Genomic DNA, 13593 nt, shown 5'->3' with positions numbered 1-13593 from the left:
CTAAGGAACTGGAACAGGAAGAGGAGAGCAGCAGAGGAGATGGGCCTGGGGCTGTACCGTGCAGGAGGAGGACAGAGCTATGGCTGGCTGAGTGACAGGGAAGGGAGGGTAGGGGGGCAAGGTCACCCCAGTGCACTATGACCACAAGCCCTGCAGAGAGGCTGGGGCAGCCCAGCGTGACAGACACAGCCCAGGTAGGGCAGTGCCCCCACAGCCCCTCTGAGAAGCAGGGGGTCTGCCAGCTCTCTGCCTCGGCCCTGCAGTCACTTACCCTTTCAGCTTTGTAGCTATCCTCACGTTTGTGATCTTCCACCCAACGCCTGCAAGGGAAGGGAACAGTCACCAGCCTCAGGCCGAGCCTGATGCAGCTCCCACAGCTGTCAGCAGGAGCCTGGCCACTAATTCTGCCAGGAGAGCAGGATTGGGCCCAAATAGTCTCCTGCATGTGGTGAGCCCCAGCTCTCTGGCTGGGGTCCAAGTCACTGAGCCCACCACAGGGATGGGGTGGGCACAAGAGGCACGGGGGGGGGGTCCCAGTCACGCCTGCACAAGTGGTGCGGGCACGAGGGGCACCAGGGTGGGTCCCTGTCACCTCTGCACATGCAGGGTGGGCACGAGGGTCACCAGCACGAGTCCCAGTCACCGCTGCACAGGCGTGGTGGGGCTAGGGGCACTGGTGTGGGATCCCAGTCACACTGCATAGGCTGGGTGGGGCAAGGGGCACCAGCACAGGGCTCCAGTCCCCCCTTCACAGGTGGGGTGGGCACAAGGGGTACCGGTGTGGGGTCCCGGTCACCCTTGCGCAGGCAGGGTGGGTGCGAGGGGCACCGGCATGGGGTTCCAGTCACCCCTGCGGGGTCCTGACAAATCACGTTTAGGCCCCAAGTTGCCCTCTTTTCAACTGAATGCGCCTTTAGCTCTGTCCCTCTCCAAATTCCCTCCTTCACTCCTGCCCACAGGGCGCAGCTGCTGCCATCCCTGGGGCCAAGGCCAAGGCCCACGGGAAGGCTGGGAGCATGAAGGAGGGGCTGGGAGAGCGCGGGCTGGCAGGGCCCTTAGTGGAGTCACAGAGAGCCTGGGGAGGGGACAGTCCTACCAGCTAAGGAGCAATGAGCAGCGACCAGCCCGCAGAGCCCCTCCATACAGAGACTGCAGCAGCCCCCGCCCGTGTCACTGCATCATCCAGTGGAGCAGAGATGGAACAGTCCCCGTTTCACACCTGGGGAAGCCCCAGCTCAGAGAGGTCACAGACCTGGGCTTTGAGTGTGCACTGGGTTTGAGTGCCCTGTCAGCACGCTTTCAGCTGCTGGCTCCAGCTGTCACTGGGCATTCTCTGCACCTCTGCAAATCAGACCCCAGGGGTCTGGAGTTGGGGACCATAGAGGAGAGGCTCTTTCTGAAAGCCTGAGGCCAAGGCCCTCCAGCCAGTGGCTGGCAGAGACAGGAACAGAGGCCAGATCTCCCAGGTTCCCACCTCCAGATGCCAATGCAGGCTGCCACTCTAGTACCTCCTAGTGCGCTTGGGGGAGAGAGTACTAGGGAAAGGCCCTGTCTGCCACCATGCCTGGCAGGATGGCGGGGGGGGGGGCGTGGCTGGAGTCCTTGGCTGAAGGAGATTTGCCCATCTCCTTTTTCCAGCAGCCACCACTCCCTTGCTCTCTCTTGGGGGCAGGGCTGCCCAGACACAGTGTTGGGTGGTGTGTTGTAGGGGGTACCGCTGCCTTGGGCCCTGTGGCGCTGGGCCAGAGGAGCCAGGGACTCCTCCCTCGCCGGAAACTAGACGGCCGCCTCGGCCCGTACCTTCCATGTCGGTCACAAGGATGTTTCCATTTGTCCACTGGTAGAGCCAGTGCTGGAAGGCACAGCACTTCTGCGCCATCTCCGAGCTGCTCTGCACAGCCAGGCTGCCGTCCCGCTCCTTCACGCAGTACCGCTCAAAGGGCCCCACAAGGTCCTCTTCGATGGTGGCATAAGGGACAGTGTTGGCAGGTCGGTAAATGAGATACAGAGGGATGATCCTGGACAATGGCAAACGGCCCGGGTCAGCACAGGGTGAGCCAGGACATAAGCTGATGGGCTGGCTGTGCATCTAGCATGCAGAGCGCATGGCGGACCCCAACCCAGAGCCCACTGCCCTGAGCACAGTCCCCTGGCTGCTCCCTGGGCCGGGCTCCAGCCTGTCGGCAAGCTGCCCACACCTCAGCCATGCTAGCGACTGGACCTGCTCACGTTAGCCCAGGCCCTTCCCACACAACGCTCCCAATTTGGCTTCTGAGCGCACCTGTTAATGAAAACAGGCCGCTGGATCCCTGCAGTGATGGGGCAGACAAGGCCATGCCAGTGCTGCCCACCATGGATCCCCCCCGCAAGTGAGGCTCAGGGTGGAAGGAGGAGGCTATGCTGCCCTGTGGCCCCTGCATGCTCAGGATGGAGGGCAGAGGCCCAACTTACTCCGGCACCTCCCCAAAGTCTGGGATGGCCCGTGCTTCAGCAGCAAAGATCTTGCAGTACTCCCGGCTCGAGTTCTGGATTTTGCACTCCTGGGGATTCAAGCAAAGTCATTATCCCTTGCCGTGCCGGTAAGCCAGGTTCAGACAGCGTCCTACTCCTCCTGGAGAGCTCATAGACGGGCACCGGGGCACGTCCTCGCTGGCAATCACAGGACAAAGGGCAGCTCAGTGCACCAGAGCCTCTGCACCACACAGTGTGGGGAACAGCAGGCATGACAGGTGTGAGTACTGGACAGCCGTGGAGTAGGCTGCGGGTGCTGGCCCCTGCCCCTCAGGGCTTGTGTGACAGCAGCTAGCTCAGGAGCAGGGAGGACGTAGGCAGGACACAGGCCAGGGCTGGGCAGGCAGCACAAGGGACAGCTCAGGAGGAGCAGGCAGTGGCAGGAGAACAGAGGTCAGGGGGCAACTGGCCAGAGGGACCAGCAGGCCAGGAGCCTGTGCCCAGGCTGAGGAAGGCTGTTTCAGGCACTAGGGTGTGCATGAGGAAAGACAGGAGAGGGAAAGTGGGAGGAGAGAAGAGGAGTAGGGCCAGGGTTGGACAGGCTGGCAGGTGCAGGGAGGCGCTGAGGAGTGGCAGTGAGCTGCGTAGCAAGTGAGGAGCAGGCCAGCTGGGCAGGGGTGGGGGAAGCATGCTGGGCAGGAGCAGTGTGCCAGGTGGGGAGAGGGATATGAAGGGTATGGGGGTGTGTGCAATGCACGTAACAACAATCAAAGCACTGAGCCAAGTCAGAGTTTTCAGGCTGTCCCCATACTACAGGAACAAGGGGGCATGCCTGGGTGTGCCTGTTGGGGAGTGTGAGGGGAGGGATTGTGACCTGGGCACGTCTGCTGGGCAGCACGGGGGGAGGGGGCGTGACCTGGGCACGTCTGCTGGGCAGCACGGGGGGAGGGGGCGTGACCTGGGCACGCCTGCCAGGGAGTGTCGGGGGAGGGGGTGTAGCCTGGGCATGCCCGGGGAGTGCGGGGGGAGGGGCATGACCTGGGTGTGCCTGCCAGGGAGCGTGCGGGGAGGGGCCATGCCCTGGGGTGCCTGCCGGGGGGCCTGGGCCCACCTGGATGGTGATGTCGTAGTTCTTCTCGATGAGCGTGTTCTCATTCTTGGTCCCGAAGACGATGAGGTTGTGCACTTTGATGATGCAGGTCCGTCCGGACTCGAAGACAGGCTCCAGGCCATAGATTGTCCTTGCGCGACACGCTTTGCGCAGGAAGCCGGCGCCCACCTCCACGTCCTCGCTCACGACACGCCCAAAGAACTTGTCCCCCCAGTAGCCTGAGTCAGCCAGGCCTTTGGCGAACACCATGGGGGTCATTTCGATCTCCTCGCCGACTGGCAGAAGGAAAGCAGTGAGTGAGTGGTGGCAGGTGCTGCTGGGACCAGGGGGGCTGAGCAGGCATTAGGCTCACCCTGCCAGGGCCTGCAGCAGGTTGGGCCCCTAGTGCATAGAGAGATAGCGAGGGCAACACGCTCAGCCCCAGGAGGAGGAGGGTGGGGAACAGCTCCTGGCGCATGCTAGCGCCCTCTCTGGCAGACTGGTGGCATGGTGCTGGAGGAGCCCCTCGCTGCAGGGCCTTAGGAAGAAGCTCCGGGTCTGCCATCAGTGAGCTTGACGTCTGGCTGGCATTGGCCAACTGCCTGGTGCAAGGCCTTGCACATAGACACCAGCTCGTTAGGGAGGAATGGCTGGCTCCGGCCACGCTGCACTGTGCGGTCACCCCTCCCACCAGGCACCCAGCCCCACCCCGCGAGGGGACACTGGGTTTACTCTCAGTCCAGCGGTAATGGCCTGGCCAGCACTCACTGCTCCTCTGGCTGTTCTCACTTTACCTTCAATTTCTTCTCTGGAGACAAATCCCGACAGCACTAGAGGAGAAACAGAGCCCTGGCCATTAGTGCCCTGAGGGGGACAGGCCTGTCTATCAGCCGTTCATCCCAGCCCCCTCCCTTCCCAGAGCCTGGGCTCTTCTCTGAGTGCCCCAGGGACACCCAGACCTGAAAGTGCCTTGGCAGCGCCCACGCACAAATGCACCAGTGTGACACAGTGACTACACTGACCGCTGGGCCCTGCTGCGCCCTTGAGCCCTCACTCTCCTGCCCCTATCGCCCGGTATCCAACTCATTCCTCTGTCCCCTCCCCTTATCCAGTCCCAACCTGCCCCCCCCATACCCAACCTGCCTCACCTTCTGCGCTGAGCAGGAAGTCAGTGGAGTCGGTGCCATACTCATTCTCGATGGTGCACTGGTACACGCCACAGTCCTTCCGGGATGCCTGCACAATGGCCAGGGCTGCCTGTCCCTCATCACCTGAGCTAAAGAAGAATGGAGCCAGCTGGAGATTAGTGCTGGGCAGCCCTGTAGTACCTGTATTGTGGTAGGGCCTATGAGCCCCAGCTGCGGACCACAGCCCCACTGTGTGAGGAGCTGTATGCACCCCACCCATCCAATGAAAGAACAGGCCCTGCCCCACAGAGCTTGCAGTCTGACTTCAGCCCTGCAGTGGGTGCATGTGAACTGAAAGCCAGGTGAATGCTATCAGGAGTGAAGTACGTAGCATGTTGGGAAAGGAATCTTCCCGTGTGATCCAGCGATACACAACCCAGGGGGTCTCAGGAAGCCACCTTGCTGCTTCATGACACTCGGGAGCTAAGGGATTATTATGGTTTCCTGTAGATTGTACTTGGGGAGAATTAAAAGGAAGAGAGACATCACCTCCTTCTCCCAGCAGCCCCTTGAACTCCAGCAAGGCAGGCTCGCAGGAGGACAGTTTCTTAGATTTGTTCCCTAAAAAGAAGGAATCAAAAATGGGAATCTCCCTCACATTCTCCGCAGTGAAGACAGATGCAAAGAATTCATTAGCTTCTCTGCAATTGCCTTGTCTTCCTTGAGTGCTTCTTTAGCATCTCAATTGTCCAGTGGCCCCACTGATTGTTTGGCAGGCTTCCTGCTTCTGATGTCCTTAAAAATTGTTTTGCTGTTAGTTTTTAAGTCTTTTGCTAGTTGCTTCTCAAATTCTTTTTTTGGCCTGCCTAATTATAGTTTTCACTTGACTTGCCAGAGTTTATGTTCCTTTCTGTTTTCCTCAGTAGGACTTAACTTCCACTTTTTTGCCTCTCACTGCTTCTTTTAATTTGTTGTTTAGCTGCGGTGGCAGTTTTTTGGTTCTCTTACTATGTTTTTTAATCTGGGGTATACATTTAATTTGAGCCTCTGGTAGGATGTCTTGAAAAAGTTTCCATGCTGCTTGCAAGCATTTCACTTTTGTGCAGGAAGGGTGTAGCCAAGAACAGGGGCCACAGCTCCTTACAGAGAAGCATCTGGTCTGGTGGGGCACCAAGCCCTGGGCCCTCTCGGTGAAGCCAGAACATCACTTGTACCCCTCATGGCAACCATGTGCTGTAGGTGAACCCAGAGTCCAATTGCCTGGGGGGCAGACTGCTTTCCCCTGCCCTTATCAGTGTTTCCCAACTCTCCCTGTGTCTCCATTATAGGATGTTGGAAATGTGGGTTCTGGAGACAGTGCAGGCCCTGCTTCTGTCTGACCTAGTCCCTTCCATGCACAGTGCAGAAGGACATACCATTGTTACAGGCTGGGCAGATGTTCCCTCAGTGAGGTTCATGGTCTTCTCGCTCGCTCTCTGCCCTAGGAGCTGGGCTCTGAGCATTAGCGTCTGCTGTGGTTAACAATGAACAGATTCTGTGGTTCCTTCTATCCCACCTTGGCTTCTCTCTCTCTCTCTCTCCACAGCCAGGGGGCCTCTGTGCTAATGGCCGGGTGTACTTCACTCTGATACCAATGGATCCATGTTTGGACTTGTTAGCAGGGAGCACCTTCACCCCAAAATGACCAAGGTGGGTCTACGGTGTAGGCGAGAGGTGTGATTGTCACACATGCAGACAGACCCAAACTAGCTTAAATCTGCCTAGATCAAAGCCAGCTTGAGTAACAATAGCAGTGAAACACAGGCGGTGGCTGATCAACTATGCACGCAAAGTCCTGGGCGGGGTTGTACTCCAGACGCTAGCCTGCACTGCTTGCACTACACACTATTGCTCCTGGAGCTAGCTTTGCTGTTGCTAAATCAAAGCTAGTTTGGGTATGTCCACACAGGCTGCAATCACACCTCCCGGTTGCAGTGTGGATACACCCTCAGAGCTTGATAAGTGCAAGGGGCAAGGCTAGATTTAACACATCAGCCACAGGACATGCACAATGAGTAAAATACAGCAAAGCTGGCAGATTACCTCCGTCTAGCTTCTGCTACAGGGAACTCATCCTTGTACCACGTCAGCTTTGAGTCACTCAAAATATTGAAGAACTGGCACCAAAGTTTCAGGTTTCCTGATGCATCCGAAAATTGTTCTGCTCTGATCTTACGAATCAGCTGGGGGGCTAAGGACAAAGCATATACCCGTAATACAGCTTTCACCAGGCAGGCTCTCAAAGTGCTACACAAACTGAGATACCAACTATATAAAAGGAGGAATTCATCCAGCGATGCAGCACAGCAGCTGTTCGCAGCAATGGGAAATTAAGAAAAATACCAGATCCAGCCTGAAGTGCCGAGGGAACTCAGGGAGGCAGAAGGCATTCACTAGAGTGGGAATTTGTGCTGGACACACCTGCTTTTGCCCTTGGATATCAAGTGGCCCCGAAGGAGACATCTTCAGTTTTACAGCTCATCTGAAGGCTAGTCTCTTCTGTCCCACAGTGCCCCCAGAGACCCCAGCAGCACTGACCGCAAAGGTGGAGCGCCACCAATGAGCCTGCACCACCACTACCTGCAACACCAGCATAATGAGTACCTCCCATCCTCCTCTGAGCCACCTTGACCTTGCTTTGCTTGTCAGGTGGCAGATCTCAGCACTGGGTGGCCAATGGCACCAAACTGCTCTTGTTTTGGTGGCCTTAACAGAAATTTGAAAACAACATTTGAAAATATGTAAAATATGAGACAGGAAACAGATGGGCCAGTGCTGCAGTGGGACCAAGGACTGTTCAATGGTCTCCAAGCTTTACCTACTGCATAATCAGATTTGCATCTTTAATGCGGGCGGGGGACACTCAGGCAGCCTAAACCAGGGGTGGGCAAACTTTTGAGCCTGAGGGCAACATCGGGGTGCGAAACTGTCTGGAGGGCCAGGTAGGGAAGGCTGTGCCTCCCCAAACAGCCTGGCCCCTGCCCCCTATCCGCCCCCTCCCACTTCCCGCCCCCCTCAGAACCTCCCACCCATCTAACCCCGCCCTGCTCCTTGTCCCCTGACTGCCCCCTTCCAGGACCCCTGCCCCTAACCGCCCCCGGGACTCCACCTCCATCTCACCCCCCCCATCCCGACTGCCCGCCCCAGAACCTCTGCCCTATCCAACAGCCCCATTTCCTGTCCCTGACCGCCCCCTCCCGGGACCCCCCGCCCCTAACCATCCCCCTGGGATCCCACCCACTATCCAACCACCCCCTGCTCCCTGACTGCCTCCCAGGACTCCCTGCCCCTTATCCAACCCCCCGACCCTGGCCCCCTTACCATGCTGCTCAGAGCAGCATGTCTCGGAGCCGCACCGGAGCTGGACACGCTGCCGCGCTGCCCCACATGAGCGCGCAGCTCCGCCGCTCAGAGCGCTGCCTGCACGGCGGAGTAGCTGCGGAGGAGGGGCTGGGGACTAGCCTCCCAGCCCAGGAGCTCAGGGGCCAGGCAGGATGGTCCCGCGGGCCTGATGTGGCCCGTGGGCCATAGTTTGCCCACCTCTGGCCTAAACCATGCCTCCTCTGTGTGTGCAGCACAGCAGAGACCAGGACAAGCATTCAGATAACTTGGCCTTCACTGATGTAAGCAGAGTCTAGATGAGCTCTCCCCTGACATCTAGTGGTGAGCTGTGGAAAAAGACTTCAGAAGCTGATCTTGTTTGCACGGACACACCCACCCTGCCTAGGTGCTCAGCATGATGGGATTGCTTACCCAAATGATCACTTGTGGCTGGTGTTGGATCCCCAGTCTCCTTGTTATTGGGGCAGGAGTAATAAAGTGTTGTTATCCTTGTTGTGTGAACCAAGGGCAGCAAAACTGTACCTGGTATACCACAATGGAGGGACTCATCCTCAACTGAACAGCACTCACTAGGCAAGGGACATGGATTCCACAGCCCAATGAGTTGAGAAAGGGTGGGTCATTTGACCATGGTATAATAAAAGAGCTAACTTAGATGTAATTCAGAGTCTTGTTACATGCTGTAGAGTTGCAATCACTGATACCTATGTCTAAGAATTAGATCCGCTTTGGGACAGTGTCTCTCTTGCAAGAGACTGCCCAGTGTGCACTAGCAGTGTGGTCCCCCCACTAACAGCTGAAATCACTGAGAGCTGTATGGGGGCTGAAGGCATCTTGGTGAATGGCCAGCAGGGTGGCTGGTGGAGAGGCATGGTGAGAAGCCAGCAGAGAAGCTGGTGGAGAGGGCCAGAGCAGAGGCACGGTAATTGATCCTTGGTGCAATGAGTGAGTGCCTGAGCAGTGCAGTGTGTAAGGTGCCTCCTTACCCCTCCACCTTCCACACAGGGTGGGAGGTGAACTCTGCAGAGGAACCTCTGAACTCCTGGGCTGCACTGGCCAAGGACAGCAACTGTGAGTGGGTACAGAAAAGGATTGGGCACGTTAAAGGGACTTCTGTGTTTCTGGACTTAAGACCCTCAGGGGAAAAGGACACTTGGGGGTGGGTCTTTTTGTTATGGTTTATGTTTATGAACCCCAGTTGCAGTATTTTCCCAAATTAATGCTGAGTTAATTCCCTCCTTTTATTCAAAGTTTTTGCTACACTCAGACTCTGTGCTTATGAGAGGGGAGGTATTTCCTCTTAGAGGCAGCCAGGGGGTGGTATGTAATTGTCCCAGGTCACTGGGTGGGGGCTTGAGCCTGTTTTGTTGAAAAGGAACCTCTAGAGACTGACCCCAACCCTTGTTGCTGCTGGCTCCACCTGGCAGAAGGGTTACACTTAGATTCCTCATGACACAGAGATTGGGCAAGTCCCATCTCTGGTAACTCAAGTGAGCACAGCATTGTCGCTCTAACTCCAGGAGCCTCACAGTGAGCTACAATGTGGTCTACAGTGGATTCTCTTTTGTGGGCTCTACCGATCCTTGGGACCCAGCCCTTACCCTAATCCTGGCTCTGCTCCTCCTTACCCGAGAAAGCCTCAGCAAAGCTTGTCTCTCTAGAACTGCTGGCTTTGGGTGTCTCCTGCTCTCAGTGTTCAGGATGCATACTCTAAATGGGGGCCTCCGGGTAATTACTCAGTAACTGTACAGGTTTGGGGGATGTGACCTGCTCAGGATTCTGCTCTGCTTTCCAAACTCCACAGAAAAGGAGGTGGAGCTTTCCCCACCCGGGATGAGAGAAGGGGCACCGGTATCTGAAATGGCAGGTTCTTTACCCTGGGGTGACTTTTCAATTCACCTGCCTTCAATGGGAGCAGGAGATGCCCCTCGGACTGGCCTGTACCCATGTCAAAGGAAGGACAGGCATGGGTAGGTCTGGAAACATGTGGAGATTTCACATTCTGCGTGTTACCCATTCCCAGATGCCCTCTTGGCTCCCTGCTACTGCAAGGACTTGTCACTGCTGCGTGCTGCCATCCTACATACTCCCACAGCAATCCCCCCAGGCTCTCAAACTCTGGGGTGGGGGTTAGTGTGTCCAATATGCAGGCTGGGAGAGAGTGTCTGCGTCTCTCCTGCCTGGGGGCATCCCGTGCTGCCCTCGTCTCTTATGCTTTTCTTACCTTTAAATGGGTTGTTTGTTTTCCTTGACTCCCCTGCCTGTCCTTCCTGCTTGGTGTCCTCAGGGCCTTCCGGGGTCCGACTGCTTTCCTCTGAGGGCTCCTCATATGCCTTGGGAACTTCGAGTGTTGCCATCTTTCTGGGGAGGGTTGGGGAGTGTCGGTCCATGGGAGGAGACAGAGTTGGGACAGGGGCTTGTAACAGAGCTGGGTTCTTCCTGGACTGTCGGGGAGGCACCGTGGGGCTGTCCCTCTTCAGATGCACTTGGCTCTCTGTGGCAGCAGCCTCTACCTCCTCAACCTGCTTGTTTTTAGGCAAGTATATCTTGCGTCGAGCCCCGGAGGCAAGCTCCTCTGGTGTGGCGCAAGGTAATGCTGCAACCAGGTCGCTGGAGTTCTCCTTCATGCTGCTTTCGAGATGCAGATCAGAAAGCCCATAGTCTGCCTGGCCTGTTCTGTCCAGGGGCACATTACCCACCACAATAGAAGGGACAGACAGCAGGGCTGACCCTTCTGGTTCATATGCCTCCCTGGCTGGCAGTGTCCTACATGCTAAAGGACTGATACCCAGAGCTTCTTTGCTGGTAACTAACTCTTGGTTAATCATTCCCGTGAGCCTTCTAGATGTTCTGGGGCTTAAATGCAAGCTCTCTGCACTTTGGAAGAGCTGGTTATTTTGCACCCTTTCTAAGATTTTCCTTGATGTGCTGGGGCTTAGCCCTGCAATGCCCACTTCCGGCAGTGCTTTCTCCTCCCCAGCAGGCTGCCTCCCCTCTTCTTCAGTCTCAGCGTCCTTCTTTGTGGGGCCCTTACTTTTATCTGGCTCGGACGAGGACATTTTTAAAAGCAGAAGTAAATAATTCTTCAAGGAGGACACTAGGTTTCTGTGCTGTACTTTGTGCTCCAGGGATACCTCCCCCTCCGGAGTTCTCTCTTCAGCCCGCGGAGTGAGTGGCGCCTCCGTTTTCAGTTCAGACCTACCTGTAGAGGTCATGCTGCTTCTCTCAGCTGCAGCTGCTGGCTCCTTGCCTAGAGTCACAGCTCTCTGCTCACTTTCCTCCCCACTCTTAGGAGCCAGCGACACAGGTGCCAGCTTGGCACTGCCCTCCTCAGCGGAGCTGACTGGAAACCGTTTGTGGTGAGGCATGGCAGCCAGCGTTGGTGCAGATTCATTTGTTTTCCTAGTCTCCATTTCTCTTTTCACGCCACCTGGCAGCTGGGCTGCCGATTGGTTCTCATCAGCAGGGGCTTCTTTGACTGGAAAAGAGGAAGCTGAGCCTGGTGCTTCCATAGACTCAGAGATCTCTGTGATGGAAATGGGACGCAGCACTTCCTTACTCACTTGGGTGGAGACCGGAGCTGCCTGTTTAGGCACCCAAGACATCCCACCCACCACTCCGCCTGCTTGCTGTGAGGTCTCATGGGAGGGCTCCACAGGACTCTCCTCTACCTGTGTGCAGGACAAGGTGTCCCCTAACCAGCTTCCAGCTGGCTCTGTTTCTGCAGTTAATGGCTGAACAATCTTCTCACCCTCCCCCATTCCACTCCAGCAGGCACCTGGTTTAAGCAGGGCTTTGCCTCCAGGCTTACGACTTGCTTCCTTCAATGCTGACCCAGCTGTAGCTAGCTCCTCATTCTCCTTACTAGGAGTTGGTCTTTGCTGGGTCTCTTTGCCTGGGAAATTCAGGGAATGCCCTGCTCCCTCCTCTTTCCAAGGGGGATGTTCCTCCCAGCTGGGCTGTGTGAGACCAGAAGAACCAGCAGGAGGCCTCTGGGAACTCTCTTGGCTTATTTTCAGCATCCCTGTTTCTCGCGGCCTGGGGCTGACTGGCTGTTCAGACTGCTCCATCTCTCTCTCCATGCAGATGGGCTTCCCTCTTGTGAGCTCCTTTAATTGTCTGGTTTGAAGATTACGGTCCTCCATTGGCTCCAACGCTGGATGTTTCAGGTCGCTGGTGGAGGACAACACCTGCTTTGCTGCCTCCTGAACCTAGGTAAAAAGGAAAACCATGATTATGTTACTGCCTGGATCCACTTGGCATTAACTTAGCACCTTGGGCCCATCTACACACTACACTGCACAGGGTCTAGATACCATATTGGATCATGGTCTGGTCTTGCCTCTGTGGATAGGACCAAACAGTTAGGGCCTGATTATGAGAGGAGTTGAGGGACACTAGATGGGGAGGCCCTGAGTTACTACAGAGAATTCTTTCCCAGGTGTTTGGCTGGTGGGTCTTGCCCACATTCTCAGGGTCTAACTGACTACCATATTTGGGGTAGAGAAGGAATTTTCTCCTAGGTCAGATAGACGGAGACCCTGGGGGTTTTTCACCTTCCTCTGCAGCGTGGGGCACAGATCACTTGCAGGTTTCAACTAGTGTAAATGGTGGATTCTCTGTAACTTTAAGTCTTTAAACCATGATTTGAGGATGTCATTAACTCAGCCAGAGGTTGGGGGTCTATTACAGGAGTGGGTGGGTGAAGTTCTGTGGCGAGGTCAGACTAGATGGTCCCTTCTGACCTTAAAGTCGGAGTGCCCCATGCTTCCACTGACTGCAGTTGGACCTGTGGGGGTTCAACACCTCTGAAAAATCAGGCCCTCACTTGTAACTATGCTCCTGCCATGCAAAGGCCATGGCTACAACACAATTCTCTTCTCTACATGTCCTCATATAGCGCTCAGCACCATAGCATTGGAGCACCTTCCAGCAGTGCATTAAGCAACGTGACAAGCTTCTGTCATGTGTTGTTTGTTCTCCCAGCATCTCCTCAGGACGAGATGTGTGTGCAGTTAAGTGTCTTGTTGGATTTTTTTAATGTTATTGTTTTAAATGCCCATGCCTCCTTTGTGCTTATGTTAGTGAAGGCAAGATCAAAGAAATGTGCCTGGCAGTTGGAGCCGAAGGTGGGGAGGTTTCTGATGGGGAGTTCACTCCACAGTCTCGGACCAGCCGTTGAGGAAGTTGTCTCCTACACCAATGAGCTTTACTCTTATTGCAGAGTGCTCCGTGGGCTGGAGGAGCGGAGTCACTGACTGGAGTCTTCATGCCAGAACTTACCCTTCATGTTACGCAATTGTAACACGTCAAGAAATGGCACGCACAAAGTACATAAGCCTGGAGAAGCCCATTTCCCAGAAAGTGTGATATGTTATTGCTGACTGCAAATCCCAAAATGTAGATGCCAAGATGAAACAATGGGAGAATCACTCTCTCCCATCTCTCCCTTAGCAATTCGTAACATTCATGTGAAAAGGGCATGGGGATGCCAGAACAGATCAGAGCAGAGGTTCTTCTAACCCAGCGTCAGTCTCCAACAAT

At 55.8% G+C, this 13593-nt stretch overlaps 1 protein-coding gene across 2 annotated transcripts in view; it reads right to left on the bottom strand.

The window, feature by feature from the left end:
* ALPK3 (alpha kinase 3) overlaps positions 1-13593 on the bottom strand; it is an 89362-nt gene that overhangs the window by 6072 nt on the left and 69697 nt on the right. For both annotated transcript variants that reach the window (XM_048867546.2, XM_048867547.2), the window contains 8 exons: positions 10274-12260; positions 6751-6898; positions 4690-4817; positions 4336-4371; positions 3563-3837; positions 2452-2540; positions 1801-2018; positions 272-320 (listed from right to left, as the gene is read on the bottom strand). In XM_048867546.2, the coding sequence (XP_048723503.2) occupies positions 272-320; positions 1801-2018; positions 2452-2540; positions 3563-3837; positions 4336-4371; positions 4690-4817; positions 6751-6898; positions 10274-12260 (2930 nt within the window). The remainder of the gene's footprint in view (positions 1-271; positions 321-1800; positions 2019-2451; positions 2541-3562; positions 3838-4335; positions 4372-4689; positions 4818-6750; positions 6899-10273; positions 12261-13593) is intronic.

The sequence above is a fragment of the Caretta caretta genome, chromosome 10 (assembly GCF_965140235.1).
Source record: "Caretta caretta isolate rCarCar2 chromosome 10, rCarCar1.hap1, whole genome shotgun sequence".
Classification (NCBI taxonomy): domain Eukaryota; kingdom Metazoa; phylum Chordata; order Testudines; family Cheloniidae; genus Caretta; species Caretta caretta.
Note: the sequence above shows the minus strand (reverse complement) of the source record. Positions and strands in the feature narration are given on the sequence as shown.